The sequence below is a fragment of the Colius striatus genome, chromosome 2 (assembly GCF_028858725.1).
Source record: "Colius striatus isolate bColStr4 chromosome 2, bColStr4.1.hap1, whole genome shotgun sequence".
In the NCBI taxonomy this organism is placed as follows: domain Eukaryota; kingdom Metazoa; phylum Chordata; class Aves; order Coliiformes; family Coliidae; genus Colius; species Colius striatus.
Window position 1 is genome coordinate 83154716 of NC_084760.1, and position 25824 is coordinate 83180539.

General features: G+C 36.2%; 1 protein-coding gene across 7 annotated transcripts in view; it reads left to right on the plus strand.

The window, feature by feature from the left end:
• SRBD1 (S1 RNA binding domain 1) overlaps positions 1–25261 on the plus strand; it is a 124594-nt gene extending 99333 nt beyond the window's left edge. For all 7 annotated transcript variants that reach the window (XM_061990006.1, XM_061990001.1, XM_061990002.1 and 4 more), the window contains exons 19-23: positions 5822–5928; positions 8555–8731; positions 11325–11477; positions 22562–22746; positions 24283–25261. In XM_061990006.1, the coding sequence (XP_061845990.1) occupies positions 5822–5928; positions 8555–8731; positions 11325–11477; positions 22562–22746; positions 24283–24572 (912 nt within the window). In that variant the 3' untranslated portion in view covers positions 24573–25261. The remainder of the gene's footprint in view (positions 1–5821; positions 5929–8554; positions 8732–11324; positions 11478–22561; positions 22747–24282) is intronic.
• Positions 25262–25824: the final 563 nt, after the last annotated feature.

Below are 25824 nucleotides of genomic sequence, written 5' to 3' on the forward strand. Positions count from 1 at the left end.
ACAGTACTCCTGCAGTGCTTAAAGACTTGTCCTGAATGTATTTTGCCTTTGTGGTTTCACAAGCACTTGAAGTGTAGCTGGTTGGGTGTATGCCACAGCATCAGTGGAGAATGTTGGGGTTTTTTTTTTCCCTTTTTCAAAATTTTAAATATATTTACATGGATCAAATCTCAGTAAAATAATGTAGTTTTGAACTTTGCTTAGGATGTGTTGTGTCCCACCTAATTTCTCATTCAGTAAAAGTCATTCTAACTGAACAGTTATACCACTTTTTAAAGAAAAAAAAAGTATTTTTTCAAGAGGCATGTTGGCTAGTCTCACATGCCAATATTTAAATTTGTGGATACAGGAGTTAATAGTAGGTACCAACAAAATAATGTTTTATGAGGTGTTAGAAGTGTTTCAGGACTTATTTTAAGACAGAAAAAAAAAATTGCATTTACTTTTTTGAAGGTTGACTGTTGGATTCAAAGGACGAGTGAGGTATAACTTGATCAAAACCCAAAATAGCTGACGTGCAGCTCAGCCTTATTTACGATGAATGTTGATCTTATTATAGTACTATAATTCTGAGCCTGGGTCAAGAACCTGCAAGTTGCTGCCCAGACTTGAGAACTCTTCCCCTCCCAATTTCTTTGTGACCAGAATCATTAGGTCATGTCTACTTTATGTTTGTAGCCTCTACAGATTACAAATAATTCTTATTCAACATTTATTGGAAGGTATCTTGCCTGATTATTGGGCATTGTAAAGTAATAACGATGCACAGGCTGCTTGTCACAATGTCTACTAATGTTTATAAATGTCAAATAAGAAGTATTTAAGAATAGCTGTATTGCAGTAGAATTTTAAGCTGTTTGAATTTGTCTTTAAGGCACAGGGAATCATGCCAAATTTCTGAAAACATGGGTTTATAGGGAACTGCATTATAGTTATGTGGATTGTTTTAGTATTTGGGATTGGTGGTTTTTGGTTGGGTTCTTTTTAGGCTGCCAATGGTAAATTACTTAGAGTTGTAATTTACTACTATGTAAAAGCTGCTGGTTATGTTATAGTAGTCTAACTCTACCAATTTAGTGTTCATTGTGTTTGGTCAGGCAAAGTTAGCGTACTGGTCCACCATCTATGCTCATGCAGAGTCTCCAGGCTTCATGTGAACAGTGGTTCTTTGACTTTGACATCGTGCTGATGATAGATGTGTTTTTACAGTGTCTGTACTGGTATACTGCTAGAAAGAATTGAGATGAGAGTTTGTTTAAAATACTGCCTTCCTGTTGTGTACATCAACAGGAGTTTGAATCCAGAACATGGCTTTCAATTACAGTTGTGATGTCATCCTCTTAAGGAACAGATTGCTTTTTAGTAATGTTCACTGTTTCCAGCAAGTGTTCATAGCTCATGAAACAGTGAAACAACAATCTCTGCTTCATACCACATAAAAAGAAAAGATAGCTGATGCCTTGGGATATAATACTAGGAAAAACTATCATGTGCATTATAAGCGGCTATTCTTACCACTATTCTTTAGTGTTAAATGTTCTGTGCTTTGTTTAATGAAAGTACAAGAAATGAATTTTTTTTTGATTTCTGGTGTTTTGTTTTTGGTTTTTTTTTAGCATGAGTTTGCAGAATGGTGATTTTAAAATATCCAAGATAAGTTTTTTATGGTAATTTTAACAAATTTGCCACAGAGTAATTTGAGCAGTAATCATGACCAGAAATCAAAATAGCAGCCCTTGATTTTCTTCCAGATTCGTAAATGTAAGTTAAAGTTAAGTATTTTAAAAAATGCAACGTTTGAATTTCATTTATTGGTCAACTGCAAGTATTTACTAATTTATCAATTAATTTATCAATTAATCAAGTAATTTAATTTTATGTATTTTGTTCCCTGGCTCCCTTGGTAACTCCCTAGAAAACAGATACTAAAATCTGGTTACAGTGTCTGATATTTTTAAGAGCATATTCATTCCTGTAATACTCCTCACAAAAAACTCAAACGGAATAGATGTCTAAGTACTTCCTAATGCTAATCTGTGAAGCAAGGTAGCTTTGTTTTCTGGAGTGATAATAAAAGAAAGTTCACAGATTTGCACTGGATATCCTACAGTTTGTGGAAAGTCCCTTATTTTGGTTGGCCTTAGTTTCCATAATTTGGTTTTTCAATAATTTTTTTTGGAGATCAGCATACAAAATCAAGTTACCTGCTCCAAGAGATCTACTATTCTAGCAGTCAATATTTTAATGGTAGTAATTTCTGAGTATTTTTTTAATGAAACTGTGATAGTTTATCTGGGTGATATATCCAAGATGGTGTTTGAAAATCACACCAAAGGATAGGCTCCTACTTATTAGCATAGCTATCAGGGCACCTTGTGAGCTTCACTGTGGGTAAACTCCTATTTTGATTGGTTCAGCTGGCTGAAGAATATAGTTTCTCCTGGTTTCTTAAAACGAATTTTGGAGGCAGTTGTGGTATTCGTTCCACAGATAAAGACAATTAATAAATACAAATTATTGTGAGAAAATACTTAACAGTTCTAGAAGGGACACCCACATGCATAGGGGTACATTCAGTGTTAGTGTTACTATGAAAATGTTTTATTTAGAAGGATTTTCAGGGGATCTGCCGAAGCAATGATCTTCCATGTTGATGTGTGAAGGGATTGTTATGCATAAAATTCTGCATAAGCGCATTTTGAAAGTAGCCTTGTATATTGGACTTGGACTTTATTTCTATAGATGTATATTCTCATGTGCTTAATGCAACAGTTGAGAAGGATTCCTGTCTTTACAGACTCGTAGCAAGTGAGTACCATGAAGTATGTGTACTTCTAGTAGCATCTGAATAATCCAATACCACCCCAGTGCTTATAAATAGTACATAATAGTATATATAGTATATAATATCATCTACCTTCTGGTATTTGAGAAGGTGAGTGGAATTGTTAGAAGACTGGAAATGCACTGCACTTCAAACCTTTCTGAACTGTAGCTTGTGAGTGGTAGGAAGTCTCAACAATGGTGTTGGAGCTAAAGGAAGCTGTGATGGTCAGTAGCTGTGTGTTGGGAGGCAGATGTGCTGTCTGGAAAGTTTTTCTAGTGTTTGCAACTTAACACTGTTCACTAGCTGAATGTATATTCGGTGAGGTACTGATAGCTTAGGGATTGTTTTAGCCATGCTCCCTTATGCTTATGTTCTGGCACATTAGTCCACTCAGTTTTTTTTTACTGAGCCTTCATATACGTGCTGTGTTGTCCATTCCAGGTGGTACAACTGTTATATGTTGTAGTAATAAAGAACAATTTGTGCATGTCCTTTTTGTTTTGTTTTGTTTCTTAATGGTGACTGCCAAGCAGTAGCAAAGCTAAAAGATGTATATCATCTTTGAGAGACCTGAGAACTTGTATTCTCGACAAAAGAGACAGATGAATAATACAGTTTCTCTGTATTCTGCCACACAAATTTTACATAAACTGTTGCATCCACGAACAAGTCTTCAGGTAAATGCTAACTTTGCATTTGAAACTGGGCATCTGTGAGCATTGATCTGTCTTCCACTAGCAGAGGTATTTCAGGGTGCTTAGCTTTTGTGATATACCCTTTCCTTGTTCTGGGAGGAGTGGAGTTGGCTGAATTGCGATCTAGGTTCACTTCCAGCAGACTGGAAATAAAGCTGCTTTTTCTGAATCAAGTCTATTCGAAAGAACTGCTTAGAAAGATTAGGTTAGATCTGTGGATTACTTTCTTTGCTGCATCTCATTTGTTACATCATTGTGGTGACAATGACGAGTGTCTTTGTTTTGGATCATGTAACTGCATGCTATTCCTTCTGAAGAACAATCATTATCTTAAGGAATGAGACTGAAATAATCTATCCTACTCTGTGCCACAGACTCTGCTTTATATTCTCAGTAGTTTAGACCAAGACTTTTAGAGGTGGCCAAGAAGAGCTATAGATAATGGCACTTGTTACTGTAGCTTGTGAAAACTACATGATAATCAGCTTCCAGGTAACTTGAATTCAGTAGGCTTTCCTAAAAGTAGAAAGATGTTTTGAGTAGTCTGCATTTTTGTTTCTCCTTTTGCCTTCCACCGTTGTAATAAAAATAATTATTACATTGATATCTCTTACCTTACCAGCTCTTTAATTGTGGAAAATCTAGCCCAGTATTTGGTAGCTGTATTTGTCAAAGAAGAGAAAATGTGTGTTGTTTCTGAACAGTTTTTTTCTGCTTCTTGTACTGTTTTGTATAAATGCATCTTGCATGAGGGTGTGTGTGAACTGGAAGCCTCTAGCTCCAGTACATTATCTGGCTGATGGAAGGAACATGAGGAAATGTATAGAACATCCTCACTAAGAAAAGCTTCTTCAGTAAGTCAGAAAAATAGAAACATTTCTTTTTAGGGTTTGTTTCTTTGTTTATATCTCTTCATTAAGAAAAGAAATGCCAGTTTCTACTGACCTGCAAAGTATGCAAGTAAGCTTTGTGATTGTAAGGCCAAGACTGTGCAAATGCCAGTATGTGTGCATGTATATGGCTGGTTGCATGTAGAAGGAGTAATACTGGCTACATTCGTGCTTTGAGTTTGTCAGTAACTTTTATTATGACATCATGAAAATGCATCACATTACCAATACCTGAAATGAGGAGGCTATGAAATAACCTTGACGTAAGTTTTATGGTTGTTTCAGTTATTAACAACTACTTGATGAACTACCAATATTAGTAGATTGGGATTAATGCTGTTCTCATGTTAAATGTAACTGTGAACTCTTGAAAAAAGACCTGAATGTCTTAGAACATAAAGTAGTGGATGAGATGCTTGGTGTCTTGGCTTGGATCCAGCTTGATGCCCTAAATGAATGAATCATAAAACCACAACAGATCAACCCAGATTTACATGAGCGATGTATAAGAGCCCTGAAGCTAAGCCAACATAGTGATTGAATTAGCTCCTGCATTTAGAGAGGCTTCTCCCTCCAGGTCAGACTTTCAAGCACTGATGGGCTTACATGGGGAACTAGCAGTTACAGATTGAAGTATGCCTATGCTATGAAAGAAATTACAGAGCTTCAGAACTTTTACCTCTGACAAGTGTGACTGATTTTCTTTTAAGAGGTAAAAGGAGGAAATATTAGGAACAATAATGGAAAAAAATTGGAAGAGTTTCCATCAGTGGTACTTTAGTCAGGGACCTGCCAATCTTCCTAGAAATATCTGTTCAAAATGTGAAACATTTTGTTGCTGCAGGGCTGATACGTACCTTATGTATTACCCACTATTGTACAATAACTGACTTGTTCTTTTAGTAAATAATAAATGTACTGTAGTGTGATGCTCTTAAGTAGGACAGTTTTTCAAATGTTCGTATGTACAGGTACAAAAGTACAGCAGTTGTTATCTTTTCTCTAAGTAACTTGTTTTGAAATGTTGTCTTGTAGTAAATTGATATTATAGGTAAATGTCACATTAAAGACAAGACATAGTGGATTAACAGAAACATCACTCATTTTGAGTAATCATTATATATTTGATATAGCTTTGTTTTTACATGGTGCAGAGAAATAATTATGTTAAAAAATACAGTAACGTGAAGAGTGTCTTATTCTAGGGATTTGTATCATAACAAAGATGTTGCAAAGGTATACTGGAGCAATTTTTTAAATATCTTTTACAGTTTATGTTCTTAACTGATACCCTCACAGAAGATTCTGTTAAGTTCCATCAACTATTTTATTAATATTGATATTTGCAGTTCTTATTTGTGTATGCTTTGATATTTTGGTAACCCGATATCTCCATTTCTATTTCTCAGCATGATGTATCACAGACTTTGCTCAAAGCAACTCTGGATAGTGTGGTTGAAGAGTGTGTCAGTTTTGTAGGAGTTGATATTAACATCTGCTCAGAAATACTACTAAGGTGAGTCAAACATTTTCCTATTCCAGTAATTACATGGCTCTGGATCAGAGAGTCTCTGTTTAGTCTGCCATCTGACTCAAGCTCAGCTGGAGCAAATGGCTCATGTGTTACACTTGCAATTACATGAAAATGACACATGAAGACAGTTTTTCACTAGATCATTAAGGATCCATTTTTAAGAGGAGGTGTGATTCTCCAGAGTGAAACTGTTCTTTTAAGAAAAAATTATTTAAAAATTTTGAGCCAACACTGCAATTTTTAAAAAACTTGGTAAAATTAACTTGTATCTTTACACTGAGAACAGGATTTACAAATGTACTTTCTGTCTCTTAGAGGATATTTTTATAGGTATTGCTAAGTGGAACAGGTTGTAAAAGTTGGGTGAGGAAAGCAGAAAAGGAAAGATTTAAGGACAAACTGCTGAAAAAATGATCCCATTTTACTGGATTTTTTAAAAACTAATTATGCCATATTTACTTGGAAAATACTCTGGATTTTATTTCTCTTGGTTAGAAATTAAAAGCTTATTCTCTGTCTTGGCTGTTTAGAATTCAGAATCATTTAGCTGAACAGTGTCTCAGAAGAGCAAAAGTGTTGCTGACCTCCTCTGTAGTAGGAGGGGAAGAAAAATAATGTCTGTAGTCTTGATGATGACAGTTCTATCTGGTATCAAGATTGGGACAAATGTATTCTTACTAGCTCTATCTTTGATTAAAAGGGGTTAAATTTTTTTCTTGAAAACACCTTTCCATATTTTGGAAGAGCCTTTTCTATTCTTTCTGTTTCTTCGTTTTCTCTTCCTTATTCTTTTTCTGTGTATCCAATTCCTAGCCTGACTCCTCGTTTACTTTCCATCTACCTTCTTTCAGATTTAGATCACCAATTAGTAAGAAAGCAAGCAGTACCTATTGGTAAATGATGCTGAACAGCTTTCATTCCATGAATAAAAGCCTACCTGAGTAAATATTTTGGGCGAACACTGTCAGCATTGCCTACCTAAGCAAGTGCAGTGGATGAGCACTGTCAACCTTGTACACGATACAGCTTTATCGTGCAGTTCAGCAGACAGCACCAGGCTGAGGTGCTAATGTGTCTCGACAAAACTGTGAACATGGAGTGACATGTCAGGTCATGGTTACAGGTGGTAACTGTGTTGGCAAAGTACTTTGGTCTGATGAACCTGGCTTATGATGCATGTACTGCATCGAGTTCTGCATCTAACTTGATCCTCAGCAGTTCAATTCTGTGGTTCTGTGTAGATGCAGTCTGTTTCCCTCAGATGTACATTGTATGAAATTGTCATCCTAGCTAGAATATACCATGAACAGGGCTTTCTGATTATACTTTCTAATGCTTCAAATACACTTATTGGTATACATTACACATGGAAGAGGTGATGATGCTACGGTACTTGCATTACTGTTGAGTATCATACTGGAAAGACTTGAGATCTTGGAAAATTGTGAACTCTGTCACGGTCCTTTGTAGGTGTAAATAAGCTGGATTTCATAATGTTTCTGAGAAATTTTTGCAGAAAATTCCATTTGTAACGATTAATATTTTGTCTGTGGTTAAAGATGAGTGTCTCCAATTTAATTCTGAGGTTTCACCGACTTTGGATTATTTCTTTAACTTTTACTTGAAGATGAGAATACTGGAAAGATTTTTTAAATTTGTTTTTTCCCTGATTTCTTTTTAATTAAGTATTGCTGCCAGGTTTGCTGGTGGTTTTTCTAGAATTGGTCCATGGCATTCCACAAATAGCTCTATGCTGCCATTGACTTAAAGCAATGGTCTCTGATATATAGTACCATATAGGTGACATTTCCATCACTAGTGCCAGGAGTAACTGCCTGCTACTGCTCTTTTCCCTCTTTATATGAGTAACATACTCCGTACACAGAAAGTTGTACTCGCATGTGCATACACAAAATGTGCAGCAAACCCACTGCTTCCTGAAGGGACTTGGCTAACAAGTTGTACTTCACAGGTAAGTTCTTTGCCAGATCTGAGTTGCCCTCAGAACAACTTGTACAGCCTGTTCCCAGCTGCTCTTTTATCTCAAAAGCAGCTGAGACAAAAGGAACAAGCTGTGTGAATCTGTTAAATTCTGTGAGGAAGACAATCTGCCCCCAGCCACTCTACTTCTGGAGACCAGACGTCAGCCCTTCATGTTGGGGCAAGGTGTCGCGGCACCATTGGAAGAAAATAGCTGAGAGAGGGGGTTGTTCTCACAGGAACAATTTATCTGTCCTGAACCCTCCTCCCACGTTGTTTCCTAGAGAGGGCAGCTAGGGGCAGGCTGTAAGACATGACAAATTGAATTGGCATTACAGAAATAGCCAACAGATCATAAATTACAAGTCCTTGTCTTACTAGTTAGGTATGTGCAGAACTGTATTGTTGTACCAAGTTTTGTTGACTTGAGTGGATTCCTTCAACAGAACTAAAGGAAGTGATCCTTTTTCAAAGGACCTTGGTCTGGTAGTGTATTTTCAAATTTTTTGGCTGTTAGTAAGTTTTGTAAACCAGATTTTCTATAGTAATGTGTTTCCTTGTAATGGATACCACTTATATTAATGACTGTTCAATGGTAATCAATGTATTCTGTAAAATTTTCTCATAGACATATTGCAGGACTGAATGCTAACAGGGCTAAAAATATAATTGAATGGAGAGAGAAGAATGGACCATTTATAAACCGAGAACAGCTCAAGGAAGTTAAAGGTCTGGGTCCTAAAACCTTCCAACAGTGTGCTGGCTTCATCAGATTTAATCAAGAATATATTAAGACCTTTTGCAGGTAAGAGGGATGTTAGCTAACTTGACTAAATTATCCCTAATAGCATGAGAAGACTTTTTTCCCTGTTTCTGTTTTGTATTCAGGCTTGAGACTTGAAGAATCCTAGGCCTTTGCACTCTGAAAGACAACATCATCTTAACAAATGAGCTTCTTGAGGTCAATGGTTGAAGACAGTTCTTCCCCTGAATAGTCATGTCTTATTAGCCAAGTACTTTCTTAAGTGAGGCTTTCAGTAAGTACGTAAGTTAGAATTCTGCCACTGAATTGGTAGAAATTTGGCAGGTGGTAGTGTCATGATCTGAGATATTAAAACCTTAGGCTTGTGTTTCAGGCATAACTTAGAGATATCTAAATTCATGTTGGTGCGGTAAAGGTTACTCTGGAGAATGTCAAGGTAGTAAACTAGAGTGGATTTTTTGAGAGTTTCAATTCTGTTACTTGGAGAGAGACAGTTAAACAGCTGTCTGGGTCAAACTCTGTTATACTCCTGTACCTAGCAAGCATGTCTCAAATATGAGGCCCTTTCCCAAGTCCACTTTATCAACAACGGGTCATCCTTTTCCCTGCCATGTCATTTCCTATTTCTGTACCAAGCCTTTCCCTCTTGCAGCTATTCATTGTGCTCCTCTTGACCTGAAATGCTTCCTTTCCACAACTGAATGTCCCCTTTCTCGAGCAATTTATCTTCTGCCTTTCTCACTTTTCCTTCCAACATAAAGAACTAAGAAAGGGCACAGTGGTAACACCACCCCCACCCTTTTGCCACTGACTCCTCTCAAAAAATATTTTCCTGGGAACCACATGCTGCGATTTTAGCCAACCCAATGCTCAGAAGCAATACTGTATTCCCAGCTGCTGCTGGCCAAACAGCACATGCGTAACTTCCAGGCAGGAGGTAGGTACGTTAGGACTGGATTACTGCCCGGGTGGAAGGTATACATATTGGTTGCCCATCTGGCAGGGAGACTCATGCTGCAGGCCAAATGGTGCTCACTGTAAGCACCAGAAGACCAAAGAAACTAGTTTCAAGACTGTAGATGATTGATAGGTCTTAGTTGTACAGATCTCTTCTAGTCAACACTGCAATGCAACAGAGGAAGAAAAGATTACCGCCTTTTTTTTTTCCCAAAGAGTTCACTGTTGAAATATTTAAGAACATTGTAATTTTTCCTTGCTACAGCACACTTCTGATATTAGTCAGATTCCATAAAACTTGAGAACACTGTATAACCTGAGAAATCTACTGTAACTTTAGAGTTTGAGGCCAAAATAAAGCTCTAACACCATCGCCTCTGCAACATTTCTTGTGGGCCTAGGTGGCAAAGCCAAGCGTTTTTTAAATGGACTCAGAAGATTTCATTTTTGTCTTCTCTAATCACATTGATGGCTACAGAGTGCTGTGTGACCTGAGTTTTGTGCTTTTTACTGGAAAGTTTATAAATAGTGGTTATGTTAAAAATTGATATGGAAAGAGAAAGTTATGTCTGCATTTCTGGCAATTGTCAGTGCCCAAAGTGCCAGTGTCAATTCCGTGTCCTTCAGTGTGTTCTCTTCTGTCCTGCAAAAGTGTGAGCTACTTGTGATTTAGGAAGCAAAACCAAACAAAAGAAAGGAGCCTTTGCCAGTAGGAGTCATTCGATGCCTTTACTGTATCCTGGACATTTTCCTTTATTTAAGGGAAAAAGTGTGCCAGTTGTATATATGCTACACACCAGAAACAGAGATCTTTCTCTCCTGTCTTCTGTAAAGTACTTGTGTCAATATGGGCAATCTGTCCATGGAGCCTCTTCATTGTCCAGCCAATTAAAAGAAAAAGAAGGGAAAACTCAATCCAAATTGGGTTTTCTGTGGAGTCAGTAATGTATTCGTGAAGTTTTAAAGAAAGCTGTATTAAGATACTTTCCCAAAAATAGTTTCTAATTTTTTAAATACTGATAGCTTTGACTTTTAGCTTTTTTTCTCTTCTAATCAAGTCTTGGTCTGAATTCTTTTGATTTGAAATTTTACATATTTTGACCTGGACCATGTTTGAGTTGAATTCTCCAGAAATTTAAGTATAGCGAGTGAATAAATGTAGTTTAAGGAGTTCTGATATTTAAGCATTAACATACTTTCCTTGTTCCGTACATATGCTTGAGATGAAATTTGCTTACCTAAAGGTAAATATTTCGGATTTTAAACTATGCAGACTATTACTAGACAGTTACGTATGAAAGTATCCTCACAAGATCTTTATCAAGTAGGTAAATGTAATTGGCACCATTTAACAGGCAGAAGATGCTATCCAGACTGCAAATGATACCATAAGTTGTATAGTGTTTTCTTCATAATCTCATCATCATGAATAAATTTTCAGGAAGCACAGAATCCCTTCCCAATGTTTGTTTCTGTTTTAAATTAATTTGTTCATACATTGATATGCTATAATTGTATTATTAAGATGCTGTTGCAGTGCTCTTTTGTGGGTTTTGTACTTTTTGGTTTTTTAAATAATGAATATTATATAAAAGTCTTGAGTGCATTTTTCATTTGTGTACAGTGGAGTAGGATCTTCTTTGTTAAGAATGACGTGTTCATTTTTGATTTCTAACAGTAATAAGAAAACCGAACTTGGAAATCAAGCAGTTTTGACTAAAGCAGGTGTACAGGGTAAAAAGAAGAGCAAACCAATACCATATGTCTCACGACAGCCCAATCCTTTGGACCAAACTTGTATTCATCCAGAGTCTTACAACATTGCTATGAGGTAAGCAGTCGGAAAACATTTGAACTGCTGGTGAAAAATGTCAAAAAATGTCAAAATTCAAATATTGATTTTTCAGACAGCAGCCTGCTCAGCCTTTTGACACAGAAATACATTAATTTGATGCTTTCCACCCTTTCTTCAAGAAAAAGGTTTGCTTCAGAAGTTCTCTGCATGCAAGTTTCAGTTTTATTGTTTGGGGTCTTTTTGTTTGCATAGTATTCTTCAGTGAGGGAAAACAATGAATTTTCAAAACTTCGCCGGACTTTCCTCCCATGATCCTGTTTTCTTCATATCACCACTTTATGCCTCATTGAGGTCACTTTTCTCAGTTTCATTCTGTTTACTAGTTCTATGCCACACATCAGTTTGGGCTTTTGATTCACAAAGTGTAGAGACAACTTGTTCTAAAGATATCTACAAAGTGATTTTTTTTCTCTTCTATTGTGCCTCCTTATATTATGTAAAAGGCCATAAGTAAACCATCATTTTACTTGTTCTTTAAAAGAATCTTGTTGAAATGACACGTAGCTTTTTTTCAGTCAGCAGTAGTTTAATACCTCTGCATTGTTGCTTATGTTCAGCATATGGTAGACGTTCTGCTTAGTTAATCTTGACCACCAGTATTTGTTTATTTGTATGTTTGAGCCTGCACAGAACTGCATGGACATAGGTGAGTGTGTCATGATAATGAGCCTTCAAAATTAAATTCTGATATTGCAAGGTCTGATTAAGATGTGTAAATATTAAGTTCCCAAATACATAAACACAATGGTGGTTTTATTAAGTGACCATTGGCTAAAAGAAGAGAATGGTGTTTGTGTCAGAAAAAAGTAATTAGGAATCCATGTGTGCCTCTGGTTAGGGGATACTGCAGCTAGTAAATGCTAGTATAAGCTGTGATCATTTCTATCATCAGTCCTGATTGAAATTGGACTCCGCTTGTCCTCTTGAGAAAACATTATCTCTTACCATAAACCTGCACATATTTATTTTAAGTGATTTGCAGTGAGCAGGCTTATTTCTTCAAATGTGCTGGAGCTAATTTCAGCAGTATCTACATGCTTTAGGATTCTTATGATCTCTGTTGAGAATACTATTCTTAAAGAAACAGAGTTGTGCCTTCTATTTTATAAAAAACCGTCATTAAGCAGCAGAGAGATATGGTGAATTTCTGAATTCGTGAAGCTTCAGTTTCTTATCTAAGAAAATCTTCCTTAGAACCTTGCATTGTTAGGACACCTTCTCTACAGTGTGTGCTCTTTTCTCTTTCTGGGGGAGATATTGTATATACAACTTCCTACGTATAAGTCTGCATGCCTTCCTTCTGCTAGGCATGCAATGCACTTCTGTTTTCAACTTCTACCTGCCACAGTTCATTCTTCTTTGTGTCGGATTCTAGGGCCACCATGCATTTGCCTGCTAGAGTCTGTCTTCTTTGTGCAGTGTTTAGGTAACATATGCTTCTCCTTTTCCACAACCATTTCTTTTCTTAAATGTCAGCATTTGTTTTTCCCTAAGCATAGCTGTGGAAAAAATCAAGCAAAATTCTGATCCTAATGTTCTTCATTTGGTAGGTTCCTTATAGGATAAGGAAACTTGATCACACTGCCAAGCCCACCATTAAACCATATCTCTCAGCACCTCATTTACATAGCTTTTCAATATCTCCAGGAATGGTAACTCCAGCACCTCTCTGCGTAGCCTGGGCCAGTGCTTAACAACCCTCTCAGTGAAAAAGTTCTTCCTAATGTCCACTCTAAACCTCTCCTCTTTTCCTACCACTCATTACTTGGGAGAAGATACTGACCCTCACCTCACTAAAATTTGCTTTCAGGTAGCTGTAGAGACTGATTATGTCTCCCCTCAGCCTCCTCCAGACTTCTCCAGTACATATCAAGTAGTCAGGATTTGGTTAGTAGCTTTCCAGCCCCAGTACATTAATAAAATAATAAAAATGTTCACAGTACTGATGTGGAAAGATTACTTTCAAGGAACAGAGAAATACAGTTAGTTAAATAATGGAATACTACAGGAATTTATCTACATACAATACCATCACAAAGATTCATCAGAAAATAGAGTTGTGACTTCATTTCTAGAGCAGCACTGATTACTTTTATATCTGAATTGGTGAGTAGGATTATTTCTGTATAGATTAACTCAGATATTCACATACAGGTGAAATTCTGAAGACAATTTTAGTACATATCACAAATCATAAAATTGGGATTTGGGATTTGACCGGAAACTCAGGCTTAGCACTATTTAAAAAATGAAAATAACAAGTTTTTCATCTCAACCAAAAGATAATGGTTTGAGTCACACGCTTATGTGTGATTCAGAAAAGGAGGCTGCCACCTATTGCACAGACAACATTGCTTAGAAGATACCTTGCTGATTCTTTAAATGTGCTCAGGGTCAGACTCTTTGGATGTGGAGACCTGCAAAACCATTGCAAAAGTATGACATGACTGCAGACCAATGCTACCTATTTTGTCCTTTCTCTGGCTCATGCAATTACTTGAAAGTAAGTTTCCAGCTCTACTGTTGTCTGTTCTCTCTTTCTCACCAAATAGTTTGTCTTCCTAGACTGAATTTTCAGAGGAAGTATTTAGATTGAAGTGCGTGCTGCAGGTGTTGTACTGTATGGAGGGGGGGGGGGATATGCTAAAGGATATCAGTTGATATCAAAACAGAGTTACAATATCTGCTAGGGGAACACCAAAACTACTAAGTTTATCATCTGTCTCTGTAACTAACTGAACCAGTCTGTTTTTTCTTTGGGCTTTCTCTGTTGTCTTACTAGTTACATTTATGAGTGTCTGTACACAGTCTGATGGGGGGTGAAGTCTCAAAATACTTTCTGTGCTTTCTATGAATGTTCAATATGTTCAACAGTATTTTTCTTCTTGCAATCGAAAGTTAGTTTCCTTGACAACTCATTAAATATGGAGGTTATAACTTCTATTATATAGAGTCTATTAACATGAACTAGCTTGATATCACACAGTAATCTGGAGAAGGGGGCAAATATCTCAAATTTTTTCATTGCAAATTGCTGTTTGAAGACAACACTGCTCTGCAGCAAACTGACAGAAGCCAAGAAGTGTGGTATTAAAAATTTACACTGGTGACATAAGGGCTGAGTTTAAACCAAGCATCCTGTCCTCAAGCAACTAATGCTATCATTTAGCAATGATTATATATTTAAAATGACTCCTCAAGAAAAGCATATGAGCTATTAAGCTTCTTGGAACATACGGAAACAGCTTTCCAAAGCAATTTTGCTCTCTAAATATGAATGCATGGAGGATTCAGTCCAAAGCTTATCATGGCGGTTGATGAGTTTTGCTGACTTTGATAGGTAGTGGATGAGACTGGGTTTGTAATTCCCTTTTGCTGAGCCTGTGGACTTTTTAACATGTTAGAACTAAGCTAGATTTAAAACCTAATTGGTAATTCTTGTAACTTAATGTGCATGAGAAAAATTGAGACTGTTAGAAGTGTGTTAGAATCAGTGTTAAATATGTATGTTTTTAAACAAAGTACATTTTAAAGGAATTCGGTTGCTTTGCTGCTTTCAAAGTATTTCTTATTTTCTGTGCTTATGAAGAATTTGTCAGAGGCCATGCCAAGCTTACAGGTGGAACTGAGCTCTCGAAGGTCAGAATTATTGTCTTGAAGAAGTTGGGAAGATTTGATTGAAGACATCAAAATGCAATATTGTGTACCGTTGCGACAGGAACTAAAATTAATTGTATAGATACTACATAAATGAACCATAAAGACTTCCTCATGCAATGTCTACCAGATCTTGCCATGAGAAAGTAATTTGTGAAAATTTTATTGGATTAAATGTTTTCATGGGAAACTATATTTCTTTTTAAACAAAATACACTGATGAATTTTGTCCACTGCGTCTATCCAAATTACCCAAAAGTAGCAGTGCACGTTACAGATTTGACATGCAAAAATTATCAGTTTTTAAAACAATATTTTTGAGGGATAGAAGTTCACCAAAATTTGAAACCACTGATTTTCTTTACTGAACTATCTTATTTTGTAGCTTGAAAACCAATCTTTTTTTTTTTTTATTTACAAAAGGTTAAAAGCATTGCTCCCAAGTGATGACTTTGGTTGCCAAGCTTTAGACTGGAGCCAATTTTTATGACTGAATTAGAAACTCCTGAAAAATAAGGTTTTTATAATGGAAACACTGATGTAATCTTTACTACAGTGGCACAAATGGTGCTAGTATGATTGATTTATGGCATTTAAACATCTTAGCTTAAAATCTGTATAAATTCTCTAATATAATTGGAAAACATCCTACTGGTGATTTAACACACTCTACAGATGACCCAAATGTTTTGTTCACGATTTCCACACTGTCAAAGCTTGGCTTTGTCTTGTGCAGTAGTCCGACTTAAGAACATCTATAAATATTGTGATTCAGAATTTCTTAAAAGTTAAATTAAAAACAAAAAACAAATCCCCAAGACTTTGTAGTCAGCGTATTTTCCTGCTAAGCAGAGCTGTGATGTAAGTTTCTGAAAAGTTTATATGTGAAAACCAGTTCATAGTGGCAGATTCTTTTACAAACAATTAATACAACATGTAGGGCATATCCAATTTCTTGGTATGTATTGTAAAAGAACTGGTAGGAAAACCAAGGAAATGTTTAGGAAGTCCCAAGAAGTTGCAGCCAGATTATACTTATAAACCAAAGATGACGGACAGAACACACAATGTTTTTTTCTTTGTCATATCAGTCTGCTGGGTACAGCTGATTTCAAATCTTAGCATTTACTGAATTTTATTCAAATCTCATAAAAATGCTCGTTGTTAAAGGTTGGCACTGGAAATATGTATTTGCTGCTCATAGATTGCAACATCTGACAGATAGAAGTTGTACTGCAGTCTGATTTAGAAATCTTTTACCGAAAGTTCTGATTTAGCATAACGCAGGTGAGGATCTTCCTTGACTAATTACCCAGGTTTAGGGCCTTCCCTGGTAGAGGATAGTACTACTCACTGTGGTTATGCCTTACAAGAAGTTTTTACTCTACTGAGCAGAGTAACTTGGCAGTGAAGATTCACGTCTCACCCTTCACTGTGTGTCAATAATGCTGCTTGATATCCCCAGAAGCACTTTGAAATCCCAAGAGAATTTAGCAAAGCACTCATTTGTTTGCTTATTCTTCACCTACGTAAAACATTTGGATTTGGTGCTCACTTTGACATTTATGTCCATAACATTTTTTTACTCCATAGGAGAAGTATTGATCATTTATCAAATATCTTGCTGTTTCTACTAGTCTTTTCATGGGTGAATGTAGCTGCTAGCTTTTGAAGGCAAGTGTGATAGTTAAGAAAATACAGAAGTTGATTAGCTAGAGGCTACAACAAGAAAGAGATCTTCCTCTCCAGCGCCTTATGCAACTGCAAACTTGTCCTTTGGTGGCACTTCCAGTTCTTTGCTGGGCTGCCTTTCTTCTTTCCAGGTCTCCTAGTTTTTCCTGAGCAACTGAGGCAATGTTTAAGGGGATAGAAATCAGGGAGGGAAGTTATTCGATATGGTCTTTGAGCAATGAAAACTTAATTATTGTGTTCTGTTTAATAATGCAGTCTACATGTGAATATTTTTCAGAGGGCAGGAGTTCTTACTGTGAAATGTTGCCTTTCCCTAAATTCTTTGTAAAGTCATCAGAAACATCTTTTGTCCACTTCAGTAAGACGGTATTTGCATGCACACAGTATTCCACTATTTAACGTAAGAAGTAATACTTTTTAGTAAAGTCTTAGTTTTCTCTTATCAAGCCTAAAAAAGGTATGCTCAGTAGATGAGTGAATCTCTATGACTATTTCCAATAGAAAATGAGTAACCTTGTAAGGAGAACACTTGAAGAATTATGGCAATTAAGCCCAATAAAGAATAGTTCATGTCATTCTAGAAAACTATTTCAGTCACAAGTCTCTTATCTTAGTAGCTAGGTTTTTGGAGGACATATTTTGAAAGTTACCTTGTCAATAAATAGAGGAGCAGAAAGGACTTTCACTGCTAATTGCCATCCAGTAAAAGACATTTTGAAACTTTTATGTGATGTAAAATATCCAGTTAACAAGAACAATTAGAAGAACTTGGAAATAACAAAGCATTATCCTCCAGTTGCTTGATCCATAAATCACGTGATATTATTTATTTGTTCAAATATTTGAAACTTGCATAGCTTTCTACTGCATTTTAAAAAGTTAAGAAGAGAAAAAATGAACTTTTTAATGGGATGATCTCCTTTAACTGTAATGTTAACTAATCATGTTTCAATGCTTTGTATTTCAGGTTAGACTTTAGTTACGTGATATATCAATAGTCATGAAAACAGCAAACAGCAGCCTGCCTAATGGTATGGTATCAAAGTGGCTATGCTGCAGTGGAGCTGTATCTGAAGTTCTTTTGTCATTTAGAAACTCCATTGTTTATTAGATTTATACATTCAAAATGTCATAAACTGGGTACTTTCTGGTCTTCTACATGCAGTCAGATAATCTAGAATAGCAACAATTTATGCATTTGAGGAAAAACATACTGGTTAAATAACCTTATCTGGCTAAACCATGTAAGTAGTTTTAAACATATTTGAAACTAACTTTCTGTGTGCAGCAACTAATTAGAGAGTCATGCACAAATATTGTTTTATATATAAACTGCATTAGTAAAAAACTGAGGATCCATATCACTAGTGAGAACAAGAGTAGCTGACATCTACATTATACAAATAATGCTTCTACATTTCAAAACATTACTAAAACATAAATGTCTGCATAATTTAAGTTTGCTACTGTCACGAATGTACATTTTACCTAACAAAGCACATGCTAATGCAAAGTTGTTTTGTTTTCAGAGTGATTATGTTGCATTACCATTAATTCATATGTGAGCTATGACAAGACGTAATGGTGTATCATGTTGCCTTAATGTAATGAATCCAGTACTACCAGCTCTTAAGTCGCGTTGCTGGAAATGATTACATAAAACAGAAATGACTGTGACTAAAACCCTTAAAAAGCTCCTGCACATTATAAGAAGCTTTTTTGAGGGTTTAAAGTAACTTCATAAAAATTTACTGAAGGCTTCCCTTAGTAATATTTTTATTCTTTTCTGACTATTTTTTGCATTCCAGTGACATTTGCATTATCTTTTAAGCATTGCGAGGGCTGTGCTATAATTTTGTGCAGATGTGTCCGTTAAGTGAACATGATGTGCTTATTTGTTACATTTATGCTACTTTTCTTTCTTTATCTGCCTAAGATGGATGAAATTATGTATTAAATAAAAACATCGGTGATTTAGCCATGACCACTCTTTGCAGTTTCTGTAAGACTACAGTCATGCCTTTTAAAACTGTGGTAGTTGCAGGGGTTTCTGAGTATCCCCTAAATCTCAAACTCATAAAACTCAGTCTCTAAACCAGCTAAACTTTGCTCTCTTCTCACTCTCCTAAGACTAGCAGCTTTTATCTGAGTTGATGTGCCTTGAACAGAAATTTCGCCATTCACTGAGACACTCAACATTTGAGGAAATGAGGGTAGTATTTCTTATAAGAATGACCTCACTTCAGAAAGAAACATCTCGTCTTTCCCATTTCCATTTCTGTTAACTTTTCCTTAGGTTTTATCTTTCTAGTAGATAAACATAGCACTTGAACTACTGGAACATGTTCTTTAGTTCACATGTGTAGCCGGGAAAATAGTTGAAGGACTTTCATTTTTGCACGGATCATTCATGTTCTTGTGCCATGCGGCTGGAACTCTCATTTACAAATTGGGTAAGATATTTCAAAGATTGTGGATAGATAATTTACATGTTTTTATCTTAAAAATGTTAAATTAAGGGAAATCTCTTCTCCCCCCCACCCCATCCCCTTGCCATATCGCAGTCTTGTTACTCATTGTATCCTTTTTCTTTCTGGCCTTGAAATAAGTCTTAAAGGAAGTTGTTGGGTTGCTTTTTTAATAAGAAAACATTTAGCTTTGTTCTTAGAAGTGACATTTAAAAATAAAAAAGATCACTGTAATGCATCGCTGTTCAGTTAGAGATTTGGGCTTTATATTGACTTTTTTTCATTCTTATTGCCCTCAAACTGTGTTCATTTGAGTTAAAATGTTATATTAAATATATAACCAGATTCAAGAAGTTTCTTGTATTTTAAAATGTTTTAATACATAGATTTTACTGAAACCTAATCTAAAAATGGGAGAATTTCTAAAATAGAAATATATTGTTCCAATTAAAGATTTCTTTTTTAAGTATATGCATGCAGGGCCTCGTTACAGTGCTTCTTTCTGTCTATAATATAATTGATGATTCTGAAATGTTCTTAACCAAATGCCTGATTTTTAAAACATTAATAATTCTGCTGAGATCAGTGGGACTTCTCATGTACTTTGACTTGACCACATGTTTTAAGCATCATCTTCAGTGGAGCCAATATTTTATTCTGAGCCATAACCATGTAAAGATGTTAATTTAAACAATTGTAAATGATAATGTAGGGCCCAAACCTACCACCCTTGCCTAGATGAGGAATCCTTTTTAATATCAGACACATACTTTCACTGGGATTTCTGGAGGATTGGGGAGGCAGAGGAAGAAGCAGGGGACAAAACTACTTTCATTAATAGTGGTTGAGGGCTCTGGCAACTGGATTGTGTCCTGTTTCAGGCTGGTTTTCTCTCCAGCAGCCTGCACATAGCGCTGTGCATTCTGATTGCATTACCTACACATTTGAAGTTTCGTATGTACCAGAATTTTGGGGTTTACATTGGTGATTGTTCCATGTGGTTGCATTTACTAGCATCATGACCCACCCTGTTATCAATATACAAAGTGAATGCACTTCTGAATTTCCATTTGAAGTGTAGCAAAGCCAAGTACATGAATGTCAGCAAACTTGTTTATAGGAGCGGGTGGTAAAGCATACATTATTTAGAAGGTTGAGTCATGAGGCTGGTCAGTTTTGTCCTGTTACATCTGGCGTGTCAGTCAAAGCTGAGGCAGCTGCCGCCTGTCACTACTGCTGTGGTGGGGCATTGTCCATCCATCAGCATTGGCAGTCAGCAGCCGTGAGGCGTTCTGCAAAGAGTGCTTCACTTGGACCTAGGTGCAATTTTGGTATTATCATTGCAACCACTTCTGGTGCTCTGAGACCAACAGAGGATGGTTTCATAGAAAGTCTTTTATTTTTTATATGTAGCCTCTTATGAGACAAAATATTTGAGGATTAGTAGTGTTTTGGTGTCAATTTACAGCAAATTAAAAATTGTGTTCAATATTATAACCAATTTTGCATCTGTTTTGATGTTTACTTTGTTTCTAAAGCATCTAAAACTATTTTAAAAAGTGATCTCAAAAGTTAAAATCAAAACACAACTCAGTAAATCCTGAAAACAGTATCATCCACCAAATGTTTATTAATTTTTCCTTCATACGTTACTGCATGAAAAATTTGTAACCATTAAGAAACTCAATTTGGAAGTTGTATCTATCACTATTAAGTGCAAATATTTTTATGTAAGCCAACAATAAATTGCCATGCTTGCATTTGAATTCTGTAAAAAAAAAAAAAAGTAACATCAGATGGGTTCCTCAGGTTAAAAAAAAATAAAATACTAGCCTCAGGTTTGATAAAAGCACAGCATGTATTTTTGTGGGGAGAATAGTGGATTAGTACCTGGGACTTTTGCTTTCTTACAAAGCTGCAACGTCTCCCACCACTCCCAAGCACAGGGCATGAACTGGTGGTCAGCACTTCTTTTGGAGCTTGAGGTTTGCACCTGTTATGACATAGGATAAGGACAGGAAGTAGGGATCTCTTTTAAGAACTTGGAAGGAAAGTTTACTCTGGAGGTCAGGGACAATAATTCTACCTGTCTGCTGTGTTGGAGAACACACAAGAAAACCGTATTCCTCTCTCCAATAGTAAAGGACATGATAAAGCAAAAAGAAGAGGCTTATTCATGGTGAGATGCAGAGCAGGGCCACAGGTAATTTGTCTACTGAGAAAATAGTGATTTGCTTTATTTAGTACAATGTGGCTCAGCTTCTGTGGGCTGCATCCTCATTTTCTTTCATTTATATCCATTAAAGCCTGGTTTGCATTTTTAAGTCCTTCAGTAAAATAAGGTCATCTATTCAGTAATAAATAAGCATTGTCTAAAGCATCACTACTGATAATAAGGAGTAGGGTCTGCGTGTCCATTTTTGTCATGTATTCTCTGTGCTTCTCAGCATATGTTCCAACATTGCTTAACTAAAAACTTTCAGTAAGTGTGGTTTAGGTTTTTCTTTTATTAAAAAAGAAAAGAAAAAAAAAGAGAGATCACAGATAATAACTTATTTATTTAGAAGTATTTGTTTTCAGCATTTTTAGATACTGCTCTAAGTCTCTATGGGTCTGCAATACATGTATGTGACAATAGAGAAGGATAAGGTTGTTTGTCTTGTGTAACTACTTTGACTTGGTAATTTCCTAGTTTCTGAAAAACTAATTGTTCTTAATCATGAAGCTCATAGGCAAGAGTATTTTTGTGTAATTTTTTTCTTACATTTGCTTAAAGATTCTGCTTATTAAATAATTTAAGTGTTGACTGTTGTTTTACTGAATTGTCACTCATTTTAATTTGAATGAGAGTGACAAATTACGGTATTACAGAACTCTCACTTACTTCTAGGGAACTTTCATGGTAAAAGATATTTCAGTCATAATCAGATTTGGTTTTAGCATGAGATGAAATCATTGGTCTGAAAACTGATTTACATTTTGAAATTTTGCTTTTAGTTTTATAATGTGTAGCAGGAGATACATGTAGACACATAGACACTGAGTTTACCTGTATGTCTCTAATCAGCGTTGAATTGAGAAGATGCGTACTTGGGAATCTGTTCATTGTTCATATTTCTTTTATCAGAAGTTTGGTTCACATGTCAATGCAAAAGTAATTAAAATCCCTAAATATAACAAAAGTTCAGTTCTCACTAAAGGATGTTACAAATATCTTTCTGTATCTTTGTTTGAATTTCCCAGGTTTTTATCTTTGATTGGAGGAAATGCAAATGACATAGGAAAATCAGATATGCAGCAAAAAGTAAATGCAGTAATTCAAAAGGAAGGACTGGAAGGCACAGCCAAGAGGCTAAACACAACGGTGCACACACTGCAGCTTATCATTGATGGTCTGACTCAGCCTGAAGGCTTTGACATACGAACAGGTAAACCTTTGTTTTGAAGGCTGTAATATTAGTTTGATTGTTTTACATACCCTTTTTAAAACTTCTTCTTCTAAAGTCAGTAGTAGATTTTTATGGATCTGTAACTCCATTTCTTTTCTCAGACAAGATAAAGACTATATCATAGTCAGATGTTTTTTCCAGTACAGTAGGTAAGGAGTATGAATGCTGTCTTAAATCATGGCTTTTTCAGCCTTAGGAAAGGGAGTTGTATGGATGTTAAGAAATGAAATAGTTTCAATATGCTGACTCTATACAGATTAAGTCTATGTTGGCTCTCCATCACAGGAGGGAATGCTGAGATCAAGCTGAACCAGTAGTAATAAAGGTCTGTGGAGCGGTAGTGTAATGGTGTCTCTGCTGCTCCTCAGGGGAAGGCCTCCTCAGACTTCTCACCTGCTCCACTGTGAGATCCCTCTCATAGGAGACAGTTCTCCACTAACTTCTACAACATAAGTTCTTCACGAACTGCTCTGGTGTGGTCCTTTCCACAGGGTACAATTCTTCAGGCATAGATTGCTCCAGCATGGATCCCAACAGCGTCACAATTCTGGTCACAGCAAACCTGCTCCACTGTGGGCTCCTCTCTCCATAAGAACACAGAAGACACCCCTGTAGCCCCCCACTACCAAAACCTTACCACACAAACCCAATACAGATCTACAGCCTCATGAAGTTACAGACTGAGTGATTTTGGTGTATTTTCGCTATAAACTTCTTATTGTATTTTATTTCTCCAGGGCAAATATAGGAAAATGGTTGCAATCCTGGTTTGGTGATGCTTTCTGTGGACAACCTCAGTCCTATTACATCTCAGAAAAGCTAAAAAAACAGTAGGAAAAGGTTGAAAGGGAAGTTGTTGAGGGCTCAAAAGGGTTTTCTGCAGGAGCAGGAAGTGGTAAACAAAGAGCAAGAAAGTTTGAGAGTTATCTATGCCCTTAAATTCAGAAGGTGAACTTCAATATATTGGGATATTACCTGCTTGTAGTCACATGTGTGTGATCTGTAAGTTGTCAGTGCAAAGAAGCAGTTGATCACGTGATGTCATGGTGCAGATGAACAGCAATCCTAAAAACTGTGCATTGTCAATTTCTCTCTTTAGTGCAGGATGAGACTATTCACTTTCCTGTATAAAAATTTGTATAGGAATAGAATTTCATGTATAATTATGTATCTCAAGTAAGAATCACCTCAAGTCTTTTCTCCATAGCTCCAAGGAAATTTAAAGAATCTTTCAGTGACTAATATACTGTGCGCTTCTGATCAGCTTGTGATAGTCTTGTATCCCAGAGTTCACTAAACTTATTACTCCACTAATTATAGTCTCTTAAAGTGATTCACAAAATACGAGAAATCCGTTGTTTATCACAGGTGGATCTTTGTTTCAAAAACTTAATAAAGCAGTGTTTTGGACCTTAAAGCTATCTTGGGATGAAACAATCAGCTGGAAATAACCCTTAGAAATAATACAAGCTTTTTCTCTGGTGTCTTACTTTTGTTTCTTGTTTCTTATAACAGATTTTGATAAACCTGACTTCAAGAGAAGCATAGTCTGCTTTGAAGACTTAAGCGTTGGTACTGTTCTGACTGGAAAAGTTGAAAATGCAACGCCATTTGGAGTTTTTGTTGATGTTGGGGTGGGAAAAGCAGGTTTGATTCCCATGAGAAACATAACAGAAGCAAAACTTTCTAAAGTGAAGAAGAGAAGAAGCCTGGGGTTAGGTCCTGGAGAAAGAGTGGAAGTTAAAGTGCTTAATGTCGATATTCCTCGATTGAGGATAACATTGGATCTTATCCGCGTTATATGAGTGATTTCTTTATGACTGAGACTTTGTTTTAAAGGTTAAGTAATGTCAGCAAGGTTGTGGAGATTCAGGCATTTAATGAGTGTGTTGAAAATTAGCAAATTTTGTAAACCTCAGTTTTGCTGCTTTTTTTTTTTTTTTTTAGTCTAACAGTTTTTCCACATTTCTTGAATCCTATCTCCTGTTAATTGTCAAAGCTTCCTAGCAACATTGTTGCTTTCTCTGCAGAGAAAATGAAATCTCAATGAACTGTCAGACGACTCTCTTATCTATTCTACCAGTGCAACATTTGCAGTCTTAATCTTTGGTCAGTACTATAGGAGCCGACACATATACTGCGCCTCTTCAAAAAATAGCCATTCAGTTTGCCTGTTTTCTGGTTGAGACTCTAACAGAAGGTACCTAAATGTAGAAACAAGTGATCTATGTAAGTTAGTCGATCGTGGCATCACTTTAAAAGTAGACTAAGAAGAGAGCATCTGCTAATAGAATTGATGGTTCAGAAATGTTCAGCTTTAATTTATTTGAGCAGGTCTTTTTACCTTATCTTTTTTATCTTATTGTTTGTTCAGTTATCATTGATTAACATACTTGGATATACCTTTGGGTTTAAGGAACTTGGCTCAAAGATTTCAAAAGACGTTTATGTTGTTCTGTACTTGTGCAAAATAAAAACATTTCTGGCCACTGTTTCTCAGTGTGTTGATCCTTTGAGTGATTTAGCAGTCCTAGTCCTCTTTCTTCATCAGTAACACTTTTAACTTAAGGATACAGCTTGTGGGAATGTGCTTTTCTGACCTTCTGAATGGTATGCACTTTCTTGACATTTAATACTAGACTACAGCCATGGCTTCATGTTGTTCCTGATTTAACAAAATAGTTCTAGTCTGTCTTGGACTCATTTAACTTGACATTAGGGGTTTTTTGTTTTTTCCATCTTTGATGTATTTTTCTGACTATTTCAAGTGAAAAAACAATTTTTCGACACTGATCTTTACACAGTGTGCTCATGAAGGCATGATTCTCCATAAGTAAAACCTTTTTACTGGTTGTCAATGCTTGAAAAACTCTTTTTAGCCTTCTATTTTAATAAGAATGCTCATTGTCTCTTATGAGTGCCTAAGATATGGGATTTGTCTTCTACCTAGCGACTTTGTTTCGGTGGTATTTCAAGGGGTTTACGCATTTGACCAAATTGAAAAGGACAGATGATGGTATAGTGGCAGAAGAGCCTTCAGCAACAGCAGATGGATGT